This window comes from Coregonus lavaretus (assembly GCF_964263955.1).
Source record: "Coregonus lavaretus genome assembly, chromosome: 9".
Taxonomy (NCBI): domain Eukaryota; kingdom Metazoa; phylum Chordata; class Actinopteri; order Salmoniformes; family Salmonidae; genus Coregonus; species Coregonus lavaretus.
This window is the reverse complement of record NC_139996.1, coordinates 37,857,372-37,885,152: the sequence shown is the minus strand read 5'-3', so window position 1 is coordinate 37,885,152 and position 27,781 is coordinate 37,857,372. Positions and strand designations below refer to the sequence as shown.

Genomic DNA, 27,781 nt, shown 5'->3' with positions numbered 1-27,781 from the left:
GTGGACAGGTGTCTTTTATACAGGTAACAAGCTGAGATTAGGAGCACTCCCTTTAAGAGTGTGCTCCTAATCTCAGCTCATTATCTGTATAAAAGACACCTGGGAGCCAGAAATCTTCCATGCGTTTTTCTGGATTTTTTTGTTGTTATTCTGTATCTCACTGTTCAAATAAACCTACCATTAAAATTATAGACTGCCCAATGACAAAGAAATGATCAAACGTACAAAATCAGCAGGGGATCAAATACTTTTTTCCCCTCACTGTATACATGGGACAATATGTAAAAATTCCAATATCTCCAAATTTCAATGACTTAAAACGTCAAACCAACTATAAATTGTAGAAATTCATATACAAATATTGAAAGCATTTAATGAGAACTAAAAGTTGTGCAACATGAAAATATTGTTTCATTTACATTGTGTCATTTATTGACGGTCCCTAACTAGCCCAGGAAATAGGCTATCCAAAGTCAAACAAACTTTGCCGAGGTCGCAGCTGAAGCTAATTGGCGAAATAATTTGGCTAATTCTTCTCACCTGCGAACACACACAAAAGACACCCACATCAAACCACACCCCAAAACCAACTCAGTTTAAATTCAGTCATGGCCCCTAGCATTTCTTAATGAACCAAATCTAAAATGAGGCCAAAATAGGAAGTGCAGTTGCTCTTCAATGACCAATTTGAAGCAATCGGTGCTAGTGTTTATTGGTACCTACATGTACAAATTACCTCGACTAACCTGTACTCCCACACATTGATTCGGTACCGGTACCCCCTGTATATTGTTATTGTATTACTTTTTATTATTTTTTACTTGAGTTTATTTGGAAAATATTTTCTTAACTCTTTCTTGAACTGCATTGTTGGTTAAGGGCTTGTAAGTAAGCATTTCACGGTAAGGTTGTATTCGGCGCATATGACAAATAAAGTTTGATTTGATTTGGTATATAAAGATCATTTTCAACGAAATGTCCCTTATGACTGAATTGTGTCCTCCAGACCTGGCCAGGAACACTCCAGTGCAACACAAAAAAACAATAACTTGTCCATCCTTGAGGACTACTGTCCTCATGTCACACTCACATCCAATGGACTGGGACCAGCCGGTCTCATAAAAGTGCTTTCACATGCCACACCATGGTGGCAACTCAAGGACACATTCACTGACATTCAATATCAAATCTTTCTCAAAAAGGATCCTCTTACATATCACCACCTCATCACATAAAATCCAACTATTATAAAACATGACAAAATCTAATTTACATAACATTATACATACAATTAAAACATACACACATTTCAGGCAGTGGTTATACAATTAGACTGCTCCAACTTCTAAACTTCTAAATGATTAAACAACACAAATATCAATGACATCTTAAAATCTAAACTAAGAATGCTTGCATCATTCTTTCACCATTAATACCTGCACTGTATAGGGCCAGTGAATAATGTGTAGAATAAAGCACTTGTTTCTCTTCCTCTGTGTTTCTCACAGACCTGCTCTGTCAGTCAGTCAATGTGCATTATTTGGCAGTCATCTTATACTGTAAGTCTTTACATTCACACTTCAACATCCTCTCAGATACATCCAACTGTCATCACCAGAGCGACTTAAAAGGACATCTTTGCATATTACATGAGTTGTTATGAAAGGTGTAGATCTGTGGAGTTTGACCAGAGAACTGAGTGAGGCTGAGGTGTGTACCAAGTAGTGTGAGGAGTATTGTATAATATTTTCAACTTTGGGTTTTGTACAGCTAAATCATTTCCCATTCGAAAATACTGTATACCCTCGGCCTCAGGGTTTAGACCTGACCATCTCTTGTATTTGGTATGATCAAAATCATATGTTACAGATGGACTGGGGTTAATAGCACCTTCCAAACCGACTCTATGCTTTGACTTCCATCAGTTGAGTTAAGTGGCCTCTGCCTACCATTCATTCACCAATCATCAAAGAGTGTTCAAAGATTCAAAGAGTCACCTAAATGAAAGGGACTCCTCCATCAGGAGGAGCATAAGGTGCTGATGTGCACAGAGGTCACAGGTCACAGGAGTTTCTTGTTCTTAGTCCCCAGAGTCCTGGCTGTCTGATTTGGGAGCATACTTCAGCCGGAACGTGCCTGCAAAAAAACAAAATACCAATGGAGCTAAACATATCAAATTCCCCAAGAGGTTTCTGCAGATATTAAACATATGTATTTTCAATCATGGAATTACAATATCTATTTTAGTAGCTGTAAGGTTTCTATGTTATACCTTGTTGAGCAGCGTCCATGGGTGGCTGCTTGCATTCCGGTGCCCGATGGCCTGTGACCCCACAGTTGTAGCAGGACAGGCTCCCTGGCTTCTTGTGCCCTCCGTTCCCCACCACCCCATGAGGCTGGTGCAGGTTGGCACCGGCCCCCAGGAAGCCCTGCATGGGGGGCAGTACCAGCCCCTGGGTGTCATGGCTGTGAGACATGCTGTTGTTGTAGAGGGGCGGTGCCACCAGGGGGTAGGGGAAGGGGGTGGCAGTACTGCTCCCAGCCAGCAGGGGACTGAGGTGAAGCATGGGCCCCAGGGTGAACACTGACGTCCCTGAGAAGGGGTGCTGGAAGTACCCTGCGTAGCTGGCCGGGAGAGCCCCGTAGGAGCCACAGTTCCCACTGCAGCCACAAGAGCTGCAGACGCAGACAGAGGAGCTGGGGGTGGAGCCAGAGGTGACAGCGTAGCTGCTGGTCTCTGTGGATGTGGGACTGGAGCTGGGTTGGACAGCAGCACTACTGTTCACACAGTAGGTGTTGCCTGGCACCGCTGCCATGGGAACACTGCTCGTAGTTCCCATGCGAACGCCACTCACAGACGGAAATGCTAACTTGGCGGCGGGAGAGGAGGAAGAGGCAGAAGAGGAGGGGTAGGGGTAGTGTCCAGCACGCCATAGGGAGGGGGACACCTGCAGGTGTAGAGGGGGGTGTGAGACGTGGTGCAGGGTGTTGGAGGTTGTGGTGAGGGCGGAGCTGGTCTCCACCATCAAGACTGGAGGGGGGCGCAGCACGGTGACCCCAGAGGGCCCCCGTGGCCCGGCAGAGTCCTGATTGAGGGGAGGGGACCCCATACTGTCCACACTCAGGCCAGGGAACACGCTCTCCAGTCGCACCCCAACAGCTACACCTGAACCCAGGGGTTTGGCCCGCTCGTCAGGGCAGAGGGGAGGTAGCCGGGGATTACGGGGGGAACCCAGGATGCATCCTGATGACTGTAGGTTTAGGGAGGGAGGAGGGAGGCTCATGTGGGAGGGGCAGGGAGTAGGATCATTCTGCACGGGAAGAACCTGAGCAGTGGGCCGACTAGGCCCTGTTGTAACGGTGGGGTTTAGGAGAACATAAGTCCTGTCCTTCTCTCCTAGGTCTAGTCCTGACTCCATACCTGGATAGGGACAGGATGACATAGAACAAAATGTTATCAGTGATATACCCACTTATTAAAGACCATTTCAGTTAGCATAACTGCTGAGGGAGGTACTCACGTCTGTGTGGCTCCTTGGCCCTGTCAAAGGCCCCTTCCCGGGACAGAGACAGAGAGTGAGGGGTCATGGGGCTGGAGGGGGCGCTGGAATACCCTGAAGAGGAGCTGCTGTCCCGGGCAAGAGGGTGCACGCCAGTCTCTACCTCCACACACAGCTCTAAACAAAGAAACTGTGATCAATTAAGCTGAAGGTGTATATACAGTTGAAGTCGGAAGTTTACATACACTTTAGCCAAATACATTTAAACTCAGTTTTTCACAATTCCTGACATTTAATCCTAGTAAAAATTCCCTGTCTTAGGTCAGTTAGGATCACCACTTTATTTTAAGAATGTGAAATGTTAGAATAGTAGTAGAAAGAATGATTTATTTAAGCTTTTATTTCTTTCATCACATTCCCAGTGGGTCAGAAGTTTACATACGCTCAATTAGTATTTGGTAGCATTGCCTTTAAATTGTTTAACTTGGGTCAAACGTTTCGGGTAGCCTTCCACAAGCTTCCACACAATATGTTGGGTGAATTTTGGCCCATTCCTTCTGACTGAGTCAGGTTTGTAGGCCTCCTTGCTCGCACACGCTTTTTCAGTTCTGCCCACACATTTTTCTATAGAATTGAGGTCAAGGCTTTGTGATGGCCACTCCAATTACTTGACTTTGTTGTCCTTAAGCCATTTTGCCACAACTTTGGAAGTATGCTTGGGGTCATTGTCCATTTGGAAGACCCATTTGCGACCAAGCTTTAACTTCCTGACTGATGTCTTGAGATGTTGCTTCAATATATCCACATAATTTTCCTTCCTCATGATGCCATCTATTTTGTGAAGCGCACCAGTCCCTCCTGCAGCAAAGCACCCCCACAGCATGATGCTGCCATCCCTGTGCTTCACGGTTGGGATGGTGTTCTTCGGCTTGCAAGCATTCCCCTTTTTCCTCCAAACATAACGATGGTCATTATGGCCAAGCAGTTCTATTTTTGTTTCATCAGACCAGAGGACATTTCTCCAAAAAGTACGATCTTCATCCCCATGTGCAGTTGCAAACCGGAGTCTGGCTTTTTTATGGCGGTTTTGGAGCAGTGGCTTCTTCCTTGCTGAGCGGCCTTTCAGGTTATGTCGATATAGGAGTCGTTTTACTGTGGATATAGATACTTTTGTACCTGGTTCCTCCAGCATCTTCACAAGGTCCTTTGCTGTTGTTCTGGGATTGATTTGCACTTTTCGCACCAAAGTACGTTCATCTATAGGAGACAGAACGCGTCTCCTTCCTGAGCGGTATGACGGCTGCGTGGTCCCATGGTGTTTATACTTGCGTACTGTTGTTTGTACAGATGAACGTGGTACCTTCAGGCTTTTGGAAATTGCTCCCAAGGATGAACCAGACTTGTGGAGGTCTACCATTTTTTTCTGAGGTCTTGGCTGATTTCTTTTGATTTTTCCCATGATGTCAAGCAAAGAGGCACTGAGTTTGAAGGTAGGCCTTGAAATACATCCAAAGGTACACCTCCAATTGACTCAAATGATGTCAATTAGCCTATCAGAAGCTTCTAAAGCCATGACATCATTTTCTGGAATTTTCCAAGCTGTTTAAAGGCACAGTCAACTTAGTGTATGTAAACCTCTGACCCACTGGAATTGTGATACAGTGAATTATAAGTGAAATCATCTGTCTGTAAACAATTGTTTGAAAATTACTTGTGTCATGCACAAAGTAGATGTCCTAACCAACTTGCCAAAACTATAGTTTGTTACCAAGAAATTTGTGGAGTGGTTGAAAAACGAGTTTTAATGACTCCAACCTACAGTGGGGGAAAAAAAGTATTTAGTCAGCCACCAATTGTGCAACTTCTCCCACTTACAAAGATGAGAGAGGCCTGTAATTTTCATCATAGGTACACGTCAACTATGACAGACAAATTGAGGGAAAAAAAATCCAGAATATCACATTGTAGGATTTTTAATGAATTTATTTGCAAATTATGGTGGAAAATAAGTATTTGGTCACCTACAAACAAGCAAGATTTCTGGCTCTCACAGACCTGTAACTTCTTCTTTAAGAGGCTCCTCTGTCCTCCACTCGTTACCTGTATTAATGGCACCTGTTTGAACTTGTTATCAGTATAAAAGACACCTGTCCACAACCTCAAACAGTCACACTCCAAACTCCACTATGGCCAAGACCAAAGAGCTGTCAAAGGACACCAGAAACAAAATTGTAGACCTGCACCAGGCTGGGAAGACTGAATCTGCAATAGGTAAGCAGCTTGGTTTGAAGAAATCAACTGTGGGAGCAATTATTAGGAAATGGAAGACATACAAGACCACTGATAATCTCCCTCGATCTGGGGCTCCACGCAAGATCTCACCCCGTGGGGTCAAAATGATCACAAGAACGGTGAGCAAAAATCCCAGAACCACACGGGGGGACCTAGTGAATGACCTGCAGAGAGCTGGGACCAAAGTAACAAAGCCTACCATCAGTAACACACTACGCCGCCAGGGACTCAAATCCTGCAGTGCCAGACGTGTCCCCCTGCTTAAGCCAGTACATGTCCAGGCCCGTCTGAAGTTTGCTAGAGTGCATTTGGATGATCCAGAAGAGGATTGGGAGAATGTCATATGGTCAGATGAAACCAAAATAGAACTTTTTGGTAAAAACTCAACTCGTCGTGTTTGGAGGACAAAGAATGCTGAGTTGCATCCAAAGAACACCATACCTACTGTGAAGCATGGGGGTGGAAACATCATGCTTTGGGGCTGTTTTTCTGCAAAGGGACCAGGACGACTGATCCGTGTAAAGGAAAGAATGAATGGGGCCATGTATCGTGAGATTTTGAGTGAAAACCTCCTTCCATCAGCAAGGGCATTGAAGATGAAACGTGGCTGGGTCTTTCAGCATGACAATGATCCCAAACACACCGCCCGGGCAACGAAGGAGTGGCTTCGTAAGAAGCATTTCAAGGTCCTGGAGTGGCCTAGCCAGTCTCCAGATCTCAACCCCATAGAAAATCTTTGGAGGGAGTTGAAAGTCTGTGTTGCCCAGCGACAGCCCCAAAACATCACTGCTCTAGAGGAGATCTGCATAGAGGAATGGGCCAAAATACCAGCAACAGTGTGTGAAAACCTTGTGAAGACTTACAGAAAACGTTTGACCTGTGTCATTGCCAACAAAGGGTATATAACAAAGTATTGAGAAACTTTTGTTATTGACCAAATACTTATTTTCCACCATAATTTGCAAATAAATTCATTAAAAATCCTACAATGTGATGTTCTGGATTTTTTTTTCTAATTTTGTCTGTCATAGTTGACGTGTACCTATGATGAAAATTACAGGCCTCTCTCATCTTTTTAAGTGGGAGAACTTGCACAATTGGTGGCTGACTAAATACTTTTTTTCCCCACTGTAAGTGTATGTAAACTTCCGACTTCAACTGTAGTAGGTTACCTGCAGTATGTTGTAAGGGTAATGTTGAGAAGGTGTACATCAGAGGAGGCTGGTGGGAGAAGATATAGGAGGTCGGGCTCATTGTAATGGCTGGAATGGAATAATTGGAACGGTATCAAACACAAACATATGGAAACCACACGTTTGACTCCGTTCCGTTTATCCCATTACAGCCATTAAAATGGGCCGATCCTCCTAAATATCCCCCCACCAGCCTCCTCTGGTGTACATGTTGAGGGATTGCCTATGTTAATTAATGTGTAGTCTACATGCTAACAGAGTACAGATCATTTCTGTGTAACCTGTATTCCAAATGTCAAGTTTACTTGTATTGAAAGTATAACCTCTGTCAGATGAGTTGCATACCTGTGTTGCTACTGGAGTGGACGTGTGCCACTGGGACTATGTGGCTGGATGGAGTAACCCTGGCAATGCCACTGCAGGACACAGGGAACTGGGACAACATATACCTCTTCTCCATCTTCTCCCTACTGACAGGAACACAGTCAGTCATCACAGAAACATCTTTGTCATCTCTACATAGCAGACAGCCACAGTATAATCTGGTGACAATAGCACTATTGAAATCCTAGAGGGTGCTCTAGTCTAGCCGTCAAGATTACAAAAGCACAGCATCAACATCCTCTGTTTCACCTACACACCAGCAACAAGTTGTGTGAGGAATAGTCATTTGAGATGAACACCAGTGCCATGAATGGTACAGAGAATTGCTAGATTTTTTTTTAAACAACTTTTGAGTCAGTACTCTTACAAATACAGTACACGGAGGAGGACATATGACACATGCACGATTTTGACAACTCACCATGTTATATTGCTAGGGAAAAAAAGTGTTAATTTAGCTATTTCGCCAGGTGGAGTAAAAACCCGACTTGACAGTGTAATGAGTGATCCCGAATAAGCTCCCATTAAGCTCACTGATAATCAGACAGATCTATGGAAAAGCACCTGAGGAACTTTCCACTTCCTGTCACCAATGCACATGGTCGTACCTGGCTAAACCTGGCTAATGGAAACATGCTGATATTAGCTGTGGAAACAGGCAAAGTGATAGTGTTCTCTCTCAGTACCATTCCTACGCTACAACAGGTGACTGGGTTTTCCATGCGGTTTATTCTTTCCATCTTCCCTTAAGGTACAACTTATCTGGACTAACCAATCTACCCCACCGGAATGCTAGTTAACCATTGACAACCAAATTACCATTATTCATCTTTATACCATGTCATCCCTTACAAAAAAAGATTGCAATTAGAGTGCAGTAAAACTGCAGTATGCTGCAAATACTGCGTCCAAAATAACAGTTTATTTTAATGCAGTAATGTTGCAGTGTACCTGCAGTTACAGTGCAGTATAACTGCAGTTCAACTGCAGTCCACTGCAGTTATTCTGCAATTACTGCGTCCAAAATACCACAGTCGACTGCAGTTAGGGTTTGTTGTAAGGGTTTGTTGTATACTAATTTCTGGCTTGAAGGGTATTCTAGAGCTTGCATTATTTCCCTATAACGCACTGTATATTTGCACGGTACAATTCAATGGCTATAGTTCATTTTTACATGTTTTGTTTGAGCTGCTTTTGAAAGCAAAAGTCAAATTGAAAACAGTATTAGTATTGTTGAATTAGATTTTCATAATAGTAAGCTAGGACTGATGGTTTGGTTAGCTAAACTAGCAAGTCTGTTTGTTTGGTTACCACAGCAACTACTGTTGCTATCTAGTAAACTTGCTAGCTACTTCAGTGAATGTTGAACACATTTCTACCGGCAAATGAACACATTTCGAGTTGCAAATGTGTTAAATTATAGCCATGGTGTAAAAGGGATAATCAACATGGGGCTCTATGCGTTCTCTGGAAAATAATGCAACTCTGTGGAATGTCAGTTCCACTCCGCTAGCGCGTCTTGGAACACACCTTCCACTTTCCAAAGAACTCATAGCCCTATATCGCATTGTTGAATACTCGTTTCTGATTGCCTTGAAGGGCATTCTAGAGCATTCATTATTTCCCTATAACGCACGGTATATTTGCATGGTAGAATTCAATGGCTATAGTTCATTCTTACATGTTCTATGTTTGAGCTGCTTTTGAAAGCAAAAGTCGAATTGAAAACATTATTGGCATTGTTGAATTAGATTTTCATAATAGCAAGCTAGGACTGATGGTTTGGTTAGCTAAACTAGCAAGCCTGTTTGTTTGGTTACTAAGGCAACTACTGTCTATCTAGTAAACTTGCTAGCTACTTCAGTGGATGTTGAAGACAATTCTAGAGGCAAATGAACACATATCTAGCGGGGAATGTATTAAATTATAGCCATGGTATAAAAGGGATAATCAACTCATGGCTCTCTGGAAAATAATGCAACTCTGTGGAAGGTTATCCACTCCGCTAGCGCAACTCCGTGGAAGTTAGTTCCACTCCACTAGGGTGTGTCGTTCATTATTTTCCATAGAACGCATAGCCTCTTGTTGATTATTCCTTACATATTCCCTCGCACAAAAACATAATTGATCAATCTCCTGTGTTAATGTTTAATAAAATAAACAATCAACAGACGCACCTTTTACAAATGCTACACCAACTATGAAGTATGACTATCTAAATAATAAAATGATGAAACATTAGTTGTAAATAGAGTATCTATCTATCTATCTATCTATCATTTTAGTCATTTAGCAGACGCTCTTATCCAGAGCAACTTACAGTTAGTGAGTGCATACATTTTTTCATACTGGTCCCCCGTGGGAATCTAACCCACAACCCTGGCGTTGCAAGCGCCATGCTCTACCAACTGAGCTACACGGGATCTATCTATCTATCTATCTATCTATCCATCCATCCTTCTACCCATCCATCCATCCATCTCATAACCCTCTGAACTACATGTGTCTACACATGAGTATGTTGGAATGGGCATGTCACTGCTTTTATGGGGCTGGGGGACAGAGGGCTTGATGAGGGGTCTGGGTTCAGGGTTCAGACTTACTTCTGCAGTTCCAGCTGCGTCTTCAGCTTCTTCTTGGCTCCCTGGGTGAGGTCATACTTGTTCAGATCCTCCTCTGTGAGTCCAAGGAACTGTGGGAAAGGAGAGACATTTTAAGAGCACAGCTAGGGACTACTAGGGAGAAGAATGTGACTGATAGGGGAAGACAGCAACTGTTGTTTGATCTATTCTAATGTCTACTGTTGGGGCTTTGTAATAACAGACATCTAGCCTCTGACATGTAGCCTTATTCTGACATTTTATAATTTATATTGCACTTGTCCAGCCTACTTGCTTGTAAATATCCTTTGCTGTTTTGATGTTGTTTTTTAATATGTGATTTTGTCTGTATTGTGATTGCTGCAAAATTAATCCCTCTTTGAGGACATTAACGTTTTCTGAATCTGAGCTTTCCCTGCATACACCCCATTTCCAAGCCAAAACAAAGCCACTTTTAGTTATATCCTCATCTCTACAGCTCCATAGGTGTCTTAAATGCCACTCATCCACTGTAACCTAAACCCACCAATGAGAGACTCATTCCTTCCTCAGAGCTCACCCACCTCCTCCATGGTCAGCTGCTTGAACACTGGGTAGTACTTGTGCAGGCGTAGTTTCCTCAGCCAGTCCAGGATGCCGTTCTGTTCTGGGCTGCTCTGCAGTGGAGGACCAGGGTTCTGGAGGTAGCCGGGAGGGGGCGCGTTGTCCCCCCCTGCTACCCCCACCCCACCGGGGGGAAGGATGGGCACAGTGCCCTGGGGGGGCAGAGGGGGCAGCTGGGTTGGAGAGCAAGGCTGAATGGAGTTGTGAACGCTCATGACTGTCTGGATACTGGCTACACCACATACAGCCCTGAGAGGAGGAGAGGAGGGCGGGGGGGGGGGGGTGAAAGAGGAGTGGAAACATGGAAGGAAAATAGGGAAAAGATAAATATATTGCAAACGATGGAAATAATGTAATTCAGATATTAAGATCATTATACAGTTTGCAGATTTGGATTGGCAGCAACAGCCTATATCAGACTTAGTGAAAGAGTACACAACATGACCAAAAGTATGTGGACACATGCTCGTCGAACATCTCATTCCAAAATCATGGGCATTAATATGGAGTTGGTCCCCCCTTTGCTGCTATAACAGCCTCCACGCAATGAGAAGGCTTTCCACTAGATGTTGGAACATTGCTGCAGGGATTTGCTTCCATTCAGCCACAAGAGCATTAGTGAGGTTGGGCACAGATGTTGGGCAATTAGGCCTGGCTCGCAGTCGGCGTTCCAATTCATCCCAAAGGTGTTCGATAGGGTTGAGGTCAGGCCTCTGTGCAGGCCAGTCAAGTTCTTCCACACCGATCTGGACAAACCATTTCTGTATGGACCTCGCTTTGTGCACGGAGGTATTATCATGCTGAAACAGGAAAGGACCTTCCCCAAACTGTTGCCACAAAGTTGGATGCACAGAATCGTCTAGAATGTAATCGTATGCAGTAGCATTAAGATTTCCCTTCGCTGGAACTAAGGGGCCTAGCCCGAATCATGAAAAACAGCCCCAGACCATTATTCCTCCTTCACCAAACTTTACAGTTGGCACTATGCATTGGGGCAGGTGGCGTTCTCCTGGCATCCGCCAAACCCAGATTCGTCCGTCGGACTGCCAGATGGTGAAGCATGATTAATCACTCCAGAGAACGCGTTTCCACTGCTCCAGAGTCTAAGGACGTTGATCTTAGGCTTGTGTGCGGCTGCTCAGCCATGGAAACCCACTTCATGAAGCTCCCAACTAACAGTTCTTGTGCTGACGTTGCTTCCAGAGGAAGTTCGGAACTCGGTAGTGAGTGCTGCAACCGAGGACAGACGATTTTGACGCGCTATGCGTTTCAGCACTCGGCGGTCCCGTTCTGTGAGCTTGTGTGGCCTACCACTTCGCAGCTGAACCGTTGTTGGTCCTAGACGTTTCCACTTCACAATAACAGCACTTACAGTTGACCGGGGCAGCTCTAGCAGGGCAGAAATTTGACAAACTGACTTGTTGGAAAGGTGGCATCCTTTGACGGTGCCACGTTGAAAGTCACTGAGCTCTTCAGTAAGGCCATTCTACTGCCAATGTTTGTCTATGGAGATTGCATGGCTGTGTGCTCGATTTTATACACCTGTCAGCAACGGGTGTGGCTGAAATAGCCAAATCCACTCATTTGAAGGGGTGTCTCCATACTTTTGTATATATAGTGTATGTTGAGTGTTAAAGACGGGAGCCCACCTGTTGGCTCCTCTGTATTGAAGCAAGCACCCAATACCTGTAGCACAAGAAAGAAACATAGATCAGTCAGTCACATATTCAACAACCTCTAAATAAGCATACTCTATGAATGGCTATATACTGTACGCAAAACACATTTTTGAATCTCGTCTATTGACTTCTTGACCTCTTTACAAGTTAGGAACGAAATATCAGCTGAGGGTCGCCAGTTTGTCCAGTTTAATTTGAGAGCAGTGTGATATTTCAGCATGTCACTGGGGCCTGTGGTACCACATTACAGTGGAGTAAGATAGATTTTTATTCCACTGCATCCCATGGGTCTCATAATATCAGCCAAGGGGCGAAAGTCTAGCTGCTCCAGACACAGTCAGACAGACATTCAGGTCTCTCCTACTGCCACTGCCCTGCCTGGGGGGACGGAATTATAAATAACTCTAGGATGAGGTCACCATTCACCAGGCCTACCAACACAAACATGCTAGTCCAAATTCCCACACAAATCTAAAATAGAAACCCCCCCCCCCCAACACCCCTCAAACCCCAGAGATGAAGTGCCCCTACTCTCCGCCAACCAGAGAGGGGGACATATACATCCCATGAACACTAGTAGGGTTAGGACAGGAGTCTTACCTGCAGTGGGGGGGAAGGAGGGGGCGGTGGTGGCAGTGCTGAAGAAGAGTTTAACTTGGTAGTGTTTGAGAATGTGGGCTGGAAGCATTGTCAGGCACCTGTAGAGGCAGAGGGTTAAAGGGCAAACATATGAGATAATGTTACATTCAATGCTTGATATGATTAATTCCCTCCTTATCTCTTGTCTTTGACAGTAACACCAAGAACTAGGTCAAAAACAACATTAAAACAACATGGGTTGTTTTCTCAATTACAGTAACTACTTGGTTGTTACTCATTATCATACATATACAGCATGAAAATAATATATATTACATTTTAGTCATTTAGCAGACGCTCTTATCCAGAGCGACTTACAGTTAGTGAGTGCATACATTTTCCATACGGGCCCCCCGTGGGAATCAAACCCACAACCCTGGCGTTGCAAGCGCCATGCTCTACCAACTGAGCTACAGGAGGCCTATATATATCAAAACACATACAGTATTAACTATGCACCACTGTTATCAAGTGAACATATTCAGGTGGGCTACCTTGGTCAGTGACAATGCTGATGGACCTTACCTGGGGTCCAGCTCAGGGGCCTGATCAAGGCCATGGGACTGAAGCAGGAACTTCTCTAGACCTTCATCAGGGAAAAGCTGGGAGACCTGGGAGAAACACAAAATAGATATTGATCTTCACATCACTATCCATCAGACGGCAGATGGGTACAATGGAAATAAAGACAGGTTTTTTCACCACTTCAAATACTGTAAATCCTAACCTGAAAAAAGGTTGCTGCTAGTTAGCAGAACAGCCAATAAGAGACACTAGCGTTCTGTCCCCTCTCTGTGCTTCAGCCACTTTCTTACCTGGGAGAGAAAGTTCAGCACCTCCTGGTGATTCCTGCTCACAGTGGAAACAGAGGAGTCTGACCATGTGACCTGTGGGATAAGGAGAGTGTGAGTAGACAGGGCAACAGCATACAATAACTAACATACAGTACATACTGGAACTTGTGTGTTCCTGCGTGAGTGGGGCTGTGTGTGCGTGCGTGCGCATACCCACCTCTAGCATATATTCACTTGGTTTCTCCCCCTTGTGAGTCACTCCACTCAGCTCTATCCTCTCTATGTTCACTGAAAAAAATAGAAATCATTGTTTGGATTATCTGACATTATCGTTTAGCAAACAAAGAACACCAAGTACGTCATTGCTTGGTGTCTCATATTTTTCTACCATGCTAGATTATGGGAAAAGCATGCTAGATGAAAATGTAGTTCTTAATGCTCCTATTAGATTTACTGTCGTGACTGTTCTTTTGGCACCAAATGTATGTAACTAAATGAAATATCTGAATTCATAGAGAAAATCCCAGGGAATGATATCACCTGGTGTTTATTTAAACACAAACACTTTAAACTGGAGAACAGAGGAGGACAGCGAGACTAGAGGCAAAATACAGATAGAGAAACAAGGTAGAGAGAAAGAGAGCCATGGAGAGAAACAGCGACAGGAGGATGATCTAGATTTATGTCTGGACTAGTGGCACATTTTAGGGATCCTGCCAGTGACATTTTGAAACATTTGGCTGAACTCCGTATCGGAGATTCAGAGAACACACACACACACACAAACCCTCTGAAATCACATACACAACACTCATAAACCCACATACAGTAGAGCACACACATACACACAGGCCTGTTTGTTAAATATACCTTGCAGACTCAGCACTTCCTCCGGTGTGTATTAGCAATGGGAGAGGCACTAGCTAGCTGAATGAAGCTCTGTACTGAAAGTGCCCTATCTGAGGGGATCAGAAATGTGGAAATATTGTGAAAAACCTCCCGCCACTGTTCTTACCCAGTGGTTTAGCTCTCAGTCTCAGGCCAGGAGTGTGAACTAATCTGAAGTGTTCTGAGTAGCAGAAAGCTTATAGGCCTCACCATAAGGCTAAACTGCTTTACTAAAGGCTAAAACTTCATTACTTTCACTGTGTGTGTGTGTGTGTGCGCGCGCGTGCGGTGCGTGCGTGCGTGGTGCCTGAGTGCGTGCATGCGCATGCATGTGTGAGTGTAAGTGAAAGAGAGTAGGAACAGTGTGTGTAAAAGAGTCAGGTGAGTGAGTAAGTGGGGAAAGTGAATGTGATGTGAGTGAGAGACAGAAGAGGAACTATGTCATGCTGTCTGGCCAGAATTCTCTCCTCCTGTGTGAGCTCCCACTCCTGCAGTCATGGCTAGAAGGGATCCAGCTTTTACTGAGTTACAGTTCATATAAGGAAATCAGTCAATTGAAATACATTTATTAGGCCCTAATCTATGGATGTAACATGACTGGGAAAACAGATATGCATCTGTTGGTCACAGACACCTTAAAAAAAAAAGGTAGGAGCATGGATCAGAAAACCAGTCAGTATCTGGAGTGACCACCATTTGCCTCATGCAGCGTGACACATCTCCTTTGCATAGAGTTGATCAGGCTGTTGATTGTGGCCTGTGGAATGTTGTCCCACTCCTCTTCAATGGCTGTGTGAAGTTGCTGGATATTGGCAGGAACTGGAACACGCGGTCATACACATCGATCCAGAGCATCCCAAACATTCTCAATGGGTGACACATCTGATGAGTATGGAGCCCATGGAAGAACTGGGACATTTACAGCTTCCAGGAATTGTGTACAGATCCTTGCGACATGGGGCCATGCATTATCATGCTGAAACATGAGGTGATGGCAGCGAATTAATGGCACGACAATGGGCCTCAGGATGTCGTCACGGTATCTCTGTGCATTGAAATTGCCATTGATAAAATGCAATTGTGTTCGTTGTCAGTAGCTTATGCCTGCCCTACCATAACCCCATCCCCACCATGGGGCACTCTGTTCACAACGTTGACATCAGCAAACCGCTCGCCCGGTACAGTTGAAACCGGATTCAACCGTGAAGAGCACACTTCTCCAGCATGCCAGTGGCCATCGAAGGCGAGCATTTGCCCACTGAAGTCGGTTACGACGCCGAACTGCAGTCATGTCAAGACCCTGGTGAGGACGCCAAGCATGCAGGTTTCTGACAGCTTGTGCAGAAATTCTTCGGTTGTGCAAACCTAGTTTCATCAGCTGTCTGGGTGGCTGGTCTCAGACCATCCAACAGGACAACGACCCTAAGTACATAGCCAAGACAACGCAGGAGTGGCTTCGGGACAAGTCACTGAATGTACTTGAGTGGGCCAGCCACTGGAGAGAGCTGAAAATAGCTGTGCAGTGACGCTCCCCGTCCAACCTGACAGAGCATGCGAGGATCTGCAGAGAAAAATGGGAGGAACTCCCCAAGTACAGTTGTGCCAAGCTTGTAGCGTCATACCCAAGAAGACTCGAGGCTGTAAAGGTGCTTCAACAAAGTACTGAGTAAAGGGTGTGAATACTTATGTAAATGTGATATTTCCGTTAAATATACGTTTGCAATATTTTTGAAAAGCCTATTTTTGCTTTGTCATTATGGGGTATTGTGTGTAGATTGATTAGGAGAAAAAAACAATTTAATCAATTTTAGAATAAGGCTGTAACATAACAAAATGTGGAAAAAGTCAAGGGTTCTGAATTCTTTACGAATGCACTGTAGAAAAGTATGTGGACACGCCTTCAAATTAGTGGATTCGGCTATTTCAGCCACACCGTTGCTGACAGGTGTATAAAATCAAGCACACAGCCATGCAATCTCCATAGACAAACATTGGCCCATACTGAAGAGCTCAGTGACTTTCAACGTGGTACCGTCATAGGATGCCACCTTTCCAACAAGTCAGTTCGTCACATTTCTGCCCTGCTAGAGCTGCCCCAATCAACTGTGAAGAGGAAACGTCTAGGAGCAACAACAGCTCAGCCGCAAAGTGGTAGGCCACACAAGCTCACAGAACGTGACCACCGAGTGCTGAAGCGCGTAGCGTGTAAAAATTGTCTGTCCTCGGTTGAAACACTCACTAACGAGTTCCAAACTGCCTCTGGAAGCAATGTCAGCACAATAACTGTTTGTCGGGAGCTTCATGAAACGGGTTTCTATGGCCGAACAGCCGCACACACACCTAAGATCACCATGCGCAATGCCAAGCATAGGCTGGAGTGGTGTAAACCTCACCGCCATTGGACTCTGGAGCAGTGGAAATGCATTCTCTGGAGTGATGAATCAGGCTTCACCCTCTGGCAGTCCGACGAACAAATCTGGGTTTGGTGGATGCCAGGAGAATGCTACCTGCCCAAATGCAAGTGCCAACTGTAAAGTTTAGTGGAGGAAGAATAATGGTCTGGGGCTGTTTTTCATGGTTCGGGCTAAGCCGTTTTGTTCCAGTGAAGGGAAATCTTAACGTTACAGCATACAATGACATTCCAGACGATTCTGTGCTTCCAACTTTGTGGCAACAGTTTGGGGAAGGCCCTTTCCTGTTTCAGTATGACAATGCCCCCGTGCACAAAGCGAGGTCCATACAGAAATGGTTTGTCGAGATCGGTGTGGACTGCACAGAGCCTGCACAGAGGTGTGGACTTCACTGGCCTGCACAGAGCCCTGACTTCAACCCCATCGAACACCTTTGGGATGAATTGGAAGGCAGACTGCGAGCCAGGCCTAATCGCTCAACATCAGTGCCCGACCTCACTAATGCTTGTGGCTGAATGGAAGCAAGTCCCTGCAGCAATGTTCCAACATCTAGTGGAAAGCACTCCCAGAGGAGTGGAGGCTGTTATAGCAGCAAAGGGGGGACCAACTCCATATTAATGGCCATGATTTTGGAATGAGATGTTTGACGAGCAGGTGTCCACATACCTTTGGTCATGTAGTGCATCTTGATTACATAAGTATTCAACCCTCTGAGTCAAAACATGTTAGAATAACCTTTGGCAGCGATTACAGCTGAGTCTTTCTGGGTAATTCTAAGAGCTTTCCACACCTGGATTGTGCGACATTTTCCCATTATTATTTTAAACATTTCTTCAATAGGTTGATGATGATTGCTAGTCAATCATTTTCAGATCTTGCCATAGACTTTTAAACAAATTCAAACTGTAACTCGGTCACTCAGGAACATCCACTGTCTTCTTGGTAAGCAACTCCTATGTAGATTTGGCCTTGTGTTTCAGGCTATTCTCCTGCTGAAAGGTGTACTCATCTCCCAGTGTCTGGTGGAAAGCAGACTGAAATAGGTTTGCCTCTAGGATTTTGCCTGTGCTTAGCTCCATTCCGTTTCTTTTTTATCCTGTAAAAATCCTTAACGATTACTAGCATACCCATAACAAGATGCAGCTACCACTATGCTTGAAAATATGGAGAGTGGTACTCAATAGTGTGTTGTATTGGATTTGCCCAAAACATAACACTTCGTATTCAGGACAAAAAGTTAATTGCTTTGACACATTTTTTGCAGTATTACTTCAGTGCCTTGTTGCAAACAGGATGCATGTTTTGGAATATTTATATTATTTGGATTTCATATAATGTACATACACAAAATAGTTCAAATTGGTGAAGTGAAATGAAAAAAATAACTTGTTTCAAAAAATTCTACAAAATAAATAACGGAAAAATGGTGCATGTATATGTATTCACCCCCTTTGCTATGAAGCCCCTAAATAAGATCTGGTGCAACCAATTACCTTCAGAAGTCACATCATTAGTTAAATAAAGTCCACCTGTGTGCAATCTAAGTGTCACATGATCTCAGTATATATACAGTCGTGGTCAAAAGTTGAGAATGACACAAGTATTGGTCTTCACAAAGTTTGCTGCTTCAGTCTTTTTAGATATTTTTGTCAGATGTTACTATGGTATACTGAAGTATAATTACAAGCATTCCATTAGTGTCAAAGGTTTTTATTGACAATTACATTAAGTTTCTGCAAAGAGTCAATATTTGCAGTGTTGACCCTTCTTTTTCAAGACCTCTGCAATCCGCCCTGGCATGCTGTCAATTAACTTCTGGGCCACATCCTGACTGATGGCAGCCCATTCTTGCATAATCAATGCTTGGAGTTTGTCAGAATTTGTGGGTTTTTGTTTGTCCACCCGCCTCTTGAGGATTGACCACAAGTTGTCTCTCGAGTGGCGCAGTGGTCTAAGGCACTGCATCGCAGTGCTAGCTGTGCCACTAGAGATCCTGGTTCGAATCCAGGCTCTGTCGTAGCCGGCCGCGACCGGGAGACCCATGGGGCGGCGCACAATTGGCCCAGTGTCGTCCAGGGTAAGGGAGGGAATGGCCGGCAGGGATGTAGCTCAGTTGGTAGAGCATGGCATTTGCAACGCCAGGGTTGTGGGTTCGATTCCAGTATGAAAATAAATAAATAAATAAAATAAACATGTATGCACTCACTAACTGTAAGTCGCTCTGGATAAGAGTGTCTGCTAAATGACGTAAATGTAAATGTAAGTTCTCAATGACAGAGTGATCTCATGACAGAGTGATCTCCAGCCTTGTCCTTGTCAACACTCTCACATGTGTTAACGAGAGAATCACTGACATGATGTCAGCTGGTCCTTTTGTGGCAGGGCTGAAATGCAGTGGAAATCTTTTTTTGGGGATTAAGTTCATTTTCATGGCAAAGAGGGACTTTGCAATTAATTGCAATTCATCTGATCACTCTTCATAACATTCTGGAGTATATGCAAATTGCCATCATAAAAACTGAGGCAGCAGACTTTGTGAAAATTAATATTTGTGTCATTCTCAAAACTTTTGACCACGACTGTACACCTGTTCTGAAAGGCCCCAGAGTCTGCAACACCACTAAGCAAGGGGCACAACCAAGCAAGCAGCACCATGAAGACCAAGGAGTTCTCCAAACAGGTCAGGGACAAAGTTGTGGAGAAGTACAGATCAGGGTTGGGTTCCCCAAAAAAATTCTGAAACTTTGAACATCCCACGGAGCACCATTAAATCCATTATTAAAACATTGAAAGAATATGGCACCACAACAAACCTGCCAAGAGAGGGCCGCCCTCCAAAACTCATGGACCAGGCAAGGAGGGCATTAATCAGAGGCAACAAAGAGACCAAAGATAACCCTGAAGGAGCTGCAAAGCTCCACAGCGGAGATTGGAGTATCAGTCCATAGGACCACTTTAAGCCGTACACTCCGCAGAGCTGGGCTTCACGGAAGAGTGGCCAGAAAAAAGCCATTGCTTAAAGAAAAAAATAAGCAAACACGATTGGTGTTCGCCAAAAGGCATGTAGGAGACTCCCGAACATATGGAAGTAGGTACTCTGGTCAGATGAGACTAAAATTGAGCTTTTTGGCCATCAAGGAAAACGCTATGTCTGGTGCAAACCCAACACCTCTCATCACCCCGAGAACACCATCCCCCATGCTGTGGGGATGTTTTTCCATCGACAGGGACTGGGAAACTGGTCAGAATTGAAGGATGGCGCTAAATACAGGGAAATTCTTGAGGGAAACCTGTTTCAGTCTTCCAGAGATTTGAGACTGGGACGGAGGTTCACCTTCCAGCAGGACAATGACCCTAAGCATACTGCTAAAGCAACACTCGGGTGGTTTAAGAGGAAACATTTAAATGTCTTGGAATGGCCTAGTCAAAGCCCGGACCTCAATCCAATTGAGAATCTGTGGTATGACTTAAAGATTGCTGTACACCAGCGGAACCCATCCAACTTGAAGGAGCTGGAGCAGTTTTGCCTTGAAGAATGGGCAAAAATCCCAGTGGCTAGATGTGCCAACCTTATAGAGACATTCCCCTGTAGCTCAGTTGGTAGAGCATGGTGCTTGCAACGCCAGGGTTGTGGGTTCGTTTCCCACGGGGGGCCAGTATGAAAACGTATGCACTCACTAACTGTAAGTCACTCTGGATAAGAGTGTCTGCTAAATGACTGAAATGTTAAAATGTAATACCCCAAGAGACTTGCAGCTGTAATTGCTGCAAAAGGTGGCTCTGCAAAGTATTGACTTTAGGGGGGGGGGGGGGGGGGGGGGTGAATAGTTATGCACGCTCAAGTTCTGTCTTATTTCTTGTTTGTTTCACAAAAAAATAGAGTTTCATTACATGTGAAACTGCAAATATGATTTTTTACATGTGTCTTGTTTTTTACATGTGATGATGCAATTCCATATGTGAATGTGAGATTTTTGCACGTTTAATTTTCTTACGTTTTAGTTTGATTTATTTTGTTTTATTTATTTGCACCAAAGAAAACAAGTGAAGTGTGCAGGTGTGGTTGGAAGCCCAAGGGCTTATATGAAAACCATGTGATTGTTTTTTCACATTTAAAACTGCACATTCCACGTGAGGTGAAAACATGTTTTTCTTCTCACATGCAAAAAGGTGGTGTTAAAATGTGAACTCAAAATGTCATACATTTGAAAATATGGTTTCATATTAAATTTAAGCTCAACATGTGAAAACAGCTATTTCACATGTGAAAATGTTTTTTTGTTGTTGTAAGTGCAGCCACCCAACCCACTGCCCAGCCACCCAGCCCCCTGCCCAGCCACCCAGCCCACTGCCCAGCCACCCAGCCCCCTGCCCAGCCCCCTGCCCAGCCACCCAGCCCCCAAGCCCCCCTGCCCACAGTGCCCATCCACCCCACTGCCCAGCCAACTGCCCACAGTGCCCATCCACTGCCCAGCCACCCAGCCCACATCCACCCAGCTCACTGCCCAGCCACCCAGCCCACAGTGCCCATCCACCCAGCCCACAGTGCCCATCCACCCAGCCCACTGCCCAGCCTACTGCCCAGCCACCCAGCCCACAGTGCCCAGGTACCCAGCCCACTGCCCTCTACCACCTTGCCTCTCCCTCAGCACCCTGCCCTGCCCTGTGCCCAGCAGGCAGCAGCTGCTGGAGGCTCCACATGCCTGGTGCCAGACTCGTTAATCCAGGGCATTCTGCCATTCTAACAGATCTGGTTACATATTGCACCCTGTGAAAATACACCGGCACACAAAGACACACAAAAGTAGGTATTAAATCAACAGTTTTTCTCTTTTGTGCATTATCAGCACCTTTCGTGTTGTGTGTGTATTATGATAATGACACCAAAACCAAGATTGCATTACCAAAATAATAGTCACTCACTATCTGCATGTTTGAATAACAAGTGCACTCTGGCTGCTGTCTGTGTGTGTTTGTGTGTGTGTGTGTGTGTGTGTGTGTGTGTGTGTGTGTGTGCGCGCATGTGTGCGTGTGTGTGTGTGCTTGGAGGTATGCTTGCCCTGCTTTGTGCTGCTGATGACAGGCATGCAGCCCTGGCCATGAGGTAGTGTAGCTAACTCAGCATTGGGTTACCAGAAAACGAAGAGGCCAATCCTACTGAGTAACCGAGAGACCTGCTCCTTTCAAAGCAATATAAGACCCCAGCTTAACATGCTCCTCTAACTATCAACTCTTTACCCCTCTAACACCGTTCAAAAAACTATCAACCCCTTAATATTTGCACTACCTTCAGATAAAAGACAATCCTGCACACTGACACATAGTGTGTGTGTGTCTGTGCGCATGCTTGTGTTCAAAATATTAAATTGTTACAGTAGAATCCATTGACCTGTCACGTCTACCTACAAGATAGTGCACAGTGAATCAAAGAAGAAGAATCAAATCTCGAAGAAGAATCTGGAATTTAGAACTTCTACTGTACTACCATCTACTGCCTATTTTGAAAACTTTGGAGAAAATCTGTAATAATTTCCTATTTGCCCCCCCACTCCGTCCCACCTCCAGACAAAACCTTCCAAAACTGGAGAAGAAAACGTGGCTCGTGAATTACATAACATGTGACCACTCTTGGATTCAACATCTGTTATGCTCAAGAGTAGTCTCAGTAATCTCAAGAGTTCCAGTGTGTTCTGCTTTAGTGTACTTGACATTGACACAACAATATAGAGTAGTAGTGTGGAATGCAGATATATTGCAGACAGTCAGGTACCCAGGCCAGGAGAAGCCATCGTCATTATGCAAAGAGCAGGGAGTTGAAGAAAGACAAAAATACATGCGGACAACTAAGAAACAATATTTATAGCTGTAGTGTCTGGGACCTTAAAATGATCCAATGCAACAGTATCATCCAAATCCAAACAAGCATGGCCCTTTGTGAGTTTGTTTCTTCGTGGGTGTGCATGCGTACAAGTGTCTATTCCGGTCTGTTCATAGCCTAACAGCAAATATTTAAAGATATTGTACTAAGGAGAAGTAGAGAACAGTCTGCTACACTCTCATTGAATAGCATATACAGTATTCCCCCTCATAACAAATACCTTAATACTAAAGTGACACTCTACTAGAGTAAAGGTTTTAAACATCATTCCACATAGCAGTGGAAGTGTTTAGTAGTGTGTGAGAGGTATGTACAGTGTAAAGGACTGACTGAAAAATGAGAAATGTGAAACAGAGGTTGATGGGAGATTCCTGCAGCAGCTTCTCCCTCCAGACCAGAGCAATGTAGTAGTGTGTAAAACATAACACTGATGCCCTTCACCGCACCATGGTGCACCCTCAGGTTGAGAACTAAATATATGACCATCCTTCTCCCTCTCCTTCTGATAGGGGGAGGGCCGTAGGGCAAGCATGCCTCCACATTCCTCAAGGAGCCTGGTTTGTCGGTTTCGGTGTTTCAGCGTGTGGTTTCTTGTTCTGGGTGCATGTGTGAGTGTCTGGCACAAACTGAACTGCTTATTCTAAAGACACGTACTGAATGACTGACAACGTAATACCTTTGAACTCAAGAATCCCATACTACAGTGTGTGACGTTGTTGGAGAGAACCTTGACCCTTACTGTCACTGGGATGTCCTGTCCTGTCTCGTACGCAGACAGGGTAGATAAGTGTGACAGATTTCTGTGTATAAGTATGTCAGAGCAAAGTTCTGTGTCTCACCTTTGCTCGATTTCCCAACATGCACCTTGACTGGCAGCTCCTTGCATGAGAGAGATGGCATGTGGGGCATGGGTTCTGGAACAATCCCCTCGTCCCCTCGCCCTGCACCGTCCCCTCGCCCTGCCCCGTCCTCTCGGAGCGGTGTCTGTGAAACAGGGGTCAAAGGTCAGGTTAAGTAATCAGAGGTTAATATCATGGTCAGAAGCAGTTAGAAGGTTACGGATCTGTAATCTTTCAGCACCTTGACTGCCTTTCAGACTGTCCTACACATTGACTGTCACACATTCAGCTTCCTCATCTATCATGACTCAAAGAGGTAAGAAACAGGATCACACATACATTTTTCAAAATCACTGAATTCATTTGAAAATGACCTCCGATGCCCTCATAGGGGTCATTTTCTCAGGACCTTTTCTTCATCTCTTTTTAACTAAAGAACATAGAAAATCACTGTTTTCACATAGACAATGGTATGGTGCTGGAGATACTGAATATGAGGTTAAAAAGTGATTAAGTGCCCCTTTAAGTGATGGAAAGCTGTCATTAGTAAAAGGTTCCCACAAATATGACAGCTGGTCTTTCACAAAATTGTTTAGCTCTTTCGCAGTAGCCTATATTGTCTTAAGAGTTATACGTTATGACCATTGACAGTGGGCATTGACACACTAAGCAGCACACTTGCTCTGTGATTAGGTACCTTGTCAAGAAGACAGCTAGGTGACAGTAATAGCCACTGTTACTCTGAACACTTGTCTGTACAACTAACCACTTTCCTGGAAAGGTGAGCCATTTGAAAAAGGACTGTTGTTAGGTGGTCTACTCTTATATTATTTCAGGACAATTTATCCTGCTTGTCTTTACTTTTATATGCACAGTAATCTTATTGCTTCAGTAATTATTTACATGTACCGGTAAAATTTAATTTCTAGAGTTGTGCAGTCCAAATTGATTGGTCACGGGAATGGCTTGATTCCAACCAAATGTGTATACAGTTGTGTCTTTCTTTCCTTTTTGAAGCCCTTTCAGTGGTGAGGCTGATGTGTTTAACAGCAGAGGTCATGCAGCACACATGCTCATCCAAGCAGCAACAGAAACACACACAGACAAGCTCTGAAACCAATTAAGTGTGCTTTACAATGTGCTACTGCCACATCCACATCGACTCCTGCCAAATCTTCTACTTTTCTCGGGGAAAATGGGAAATCCTGCTGCTAGGAGAAATGCTAGCTGCCTGAGCTGGGTTTAGAACTGAAATGGGCATGGCAGTGGCAAAGGTCCTGGCAGATAACATACTGAAACACCGCTAAGGAGTTCCTCCTGCCTTTTTTCCTGAAGGCTTAAACCCAAAATAAAGCAGTAAATGATGTGTGACATTTTTAATTTACTTTTTCTCATCACTCATTACCATAAGTTTAGAATTTACTGTATGATTAATATGTGAGTGTGGTTTATGTTTCATGTCTGATCGGGTTAGGGTGATCGTAAAGGCTTCTTCTTTGAACAGTCAGAGAGAGCAGCAATCAGAGCTTCCTGGTGATTCACTGGAGGGTTAAGTCTCTCTCACACAGGATTGATTTCAGCATTGAGAAATGTGCTGGCCTGCACTTAACAGAGGCCAAGACCAAAACAACACTAAATACAACCAACCGCTTTCCTTTGAGCAGGCAGGGTACTTTCCCCTCAGACACAAGTTTGAACAGCCCTGTGTGTGTGTGCTGTGTGTCTCAGATTCAACACAATGACAAACAGGCCTTCGTAGAGATCCTCTCTTTGCCTAAGAATAGAAAAAAGTCAACCTGTGTGCCAATGTGTTCAAATCCAACTGATGGTTTACGGTACATTTTTCATTTGTAACATTATATCCGGCCTTTTAAGTGTTCTTTACTCTCTTTCTCTGTCAAACACACACGTCAGTGCATACACACATACACGCACACACACACACACACACAAGGGTAATGACATTTTCAGATGTATCTAGAGGTCGTTTTTTGTAAATAATAATATTCCTGATGTTCAACAAAAGCCCCTTAAACTGTCGTAACATCATTCATAATGTTTTGCAATACATCTTAAAAGCAAAGAAAGCTGTATATTTAGTTAACAAGGAAGACGTGGTTTCCCATTCCCACATTGCTGTGTTGACATCTGGTTCTCCAGAGAAATAAAAGTCATGCTGAATCTACAGACAGACATGCCCCTGGGGGACCAGTGAAAAACATGTTTGTTTAGTTTTTTTTTTTTTTTTTTTTCTTTATTTAACCAGGTAAGCCAGTTGAGAACAAGTTCTCATTTACAACTGCGACCTGGCCAAGATAAAGCAAAGCAGTGCGAAAAAACAACAACACAGAGTTACATATGGGGTAAAACAAAACATAAAGTCAAAAATACAACAGAAAATATATATACAGTGTGTGCGAATAGTCAATTAGGTAAGGCAATAAATAAGCCATAGTGCAAAATAGTGTTGGGAGTTGTTGAATGCACTAGCATTCACCAACTCTTTTGCTTATTAGGTATCCTAGAACTTTGTGTTTTGGATATTTGCTCAAACTTGGCAGTGGCACAAGACCATTCAGATATCTAGCCATCAAGTAAGTGACAACAGGGACAATATATGACCTACCTTATGACAACATGGACACCCGGCCTGACAGGAGTTGAGGGTGGGCGCAGTGATGTAGGTAGGGATGCTAGTGGCGGGAGACAGGGTGGCCAGCGAGCCAGTCCCGCTGCAGCCTCCAGTGCCGGCCTGCTGCTCTCCACAGGTGACCTGCAGGATCTCTTGGATCTGGGTCAGCTCCTGTCTTAGCACCTGTTTCTGGTGAAAGCTGAAAGCCGGGTGATTGGATGCCATGGTGAAGAGGAGAAGGAACTGCTCCCCCGTTCGTCCATCGTTGAGCTGCAAGCCATAGTTGTTGATGATGCTGTCGATGTGCGTGAGCGTTCGGAAGAGAACACCCGCCGCCTCTCGGTTGTCGGAGCTGAGAAGTGCGAGGGAGATGAGCAGCTTGCTCCTCACGACGTCGTCCGTGATGTTGGTAAGATTCGAGAGGTCAGCAGGGTTGTTGGCTTTGATCTCGGCGTCCCTGAGGGAGTGATAGTCTTTGCGGGCTAAGTCTTCCAAGCAAGACCCGAGGAAGCGTAGTTCGATTGGAACACAGAGGTCCAAAAGCCCACAAAGGAACTCAGCTCTCTGGGCCGAATTCAATATCGAGAACCAGTGGTAGACCCCTTCCCTTTGAACGGAACATCGATTTTCAACCATTTTAATAGCGACTCACAAATTTAAACATGGATTATTTTGTTGATAGTAATTAGGCCTAAAAATAATAAGATGGCAAGACTAAAATGAGTCAGCCAAAACTCCATCTAGGCCTACTACAATAAACTTGAAACAAAGAGTGCAGCAATTCCGGTGCCGGAACAGTTACTTTGTGAACGTTCACCTGGCGCTGGTTATTATTTTGACAATAATCGTATTCAATGTATCCAGGACCACTTGAGTTTTCGGAAACATAAGTTAGGCCTATCGCACGCCCAATTTATTTGTTTACAGGCCAGTCGCAACATTGTTGAAATATGTATTCAAAACGTTATTCACGTGAAAGTCTATAAACAAAAGCATGAGTCTGGGTTTACTATATTGCAAGGCTCAGCGTAGTGACAACTCCCCAGTCATCCAGGCTTTCTCCGCCAGCCCTCCGAGGTCCCCACGTCAATGGATTATGGAACAGAGCATGCACATTCCTCCATAAAGTAGATTGAAATGAAAAATACCATATAAGTATTACACACAGAGATACTTTACTTCCAGTGTCATTGGCGCCACTCTCTGATTTCCCCCTGTAAGACAATACTTTTCGATGGGAATCCGCATTGCATTCGTTGAACTTCTGAGAGCGTCCGCCAACAAACAAGACCATAAACTGCAGCCAACAACCTTAGTGTTAAAGTTTAAACGCAAACTATTTAGTTAAATCCTATTGGTCGTAAGCATAACCAGTGGCGCATCCAGATTTGTTCCAGACAAATAAAGGTTATGATGATCATTTCGGTAAACAGTCCGTAACTTTTTCGA

The 27,781-nt window shown here is 44.3% G+C and overlaps 1 protein-coding gene across 2 annotated transcripts; it reads right to left on the bottom strand.

Annotated features, from left to right (window-relative positions):
• Positions 1-355: 355 nt before the first annotated feature.
• On the bottom strand, positions 356-27,781 carry LOC311135449 (zinc finger CCHC domain-containing protein 14-like). Of its 2 annotated transcripts, none has more exons than XM_084169410.1 (13): positions 26,327-27,781; positions 23,701-23,845; positions 13,902-13,972; positions 13,706-13,777; positions 13,416-13,501; positions 12,852-12,949; positions 12,222-12,258; positions 10,533-10,821; positions 9,973-10,061; positions 7,331-7,455; positions 3,522-3,677; positions 2,273-3,421; positions 356-2,136 (listed from the first exon to the last, which is right to left on the bottom strand). In XM_084169410.1, the coding sequence occupies exons 1-13, from the start codon at positions 26,966-26,968 to the stop codon at positions 2,081-2,083; spliced, it is 3,015 nt and encodes a 1,004-aa protein (XP_084025536.1). In that variant the 5' UTR covers positions 26,969-27,781; the 3' UTR covers positions 356-2,080. The 2 variants fall into 2 exon arrangements, with proteins under 2 accessions (XP_084025536.1, XP_084025537.1); XM_084169411.1 differs by having other exon boundaries at positions 7,331-7,452.

Bases quoted from the DNA above. Each gene is read 5' to 3' on its own strand.
- LOC311135449 (XM_084169410.1), bottom strand. From the start codon at position 26,968: ATGGTTGAAAATCGATGTTCCGTTCAAAGGGAAGGGGTCTACCACTGG. The intron at 13,973-23,700 runs GTGAGACACAGA...TATTTTTTTCAG, and splicing joins TGTTGGGAAATCGAGCAAAG to TGAACATAGAGAGGATAGAG. The intron at 10,822-12,221 runs GTGGGCTCCCGT...TCCTCCTCTCAG, and splicing joins CAATACAGAGGAGCCAACAG to GGCTGTATGTGGTGTAGCCA.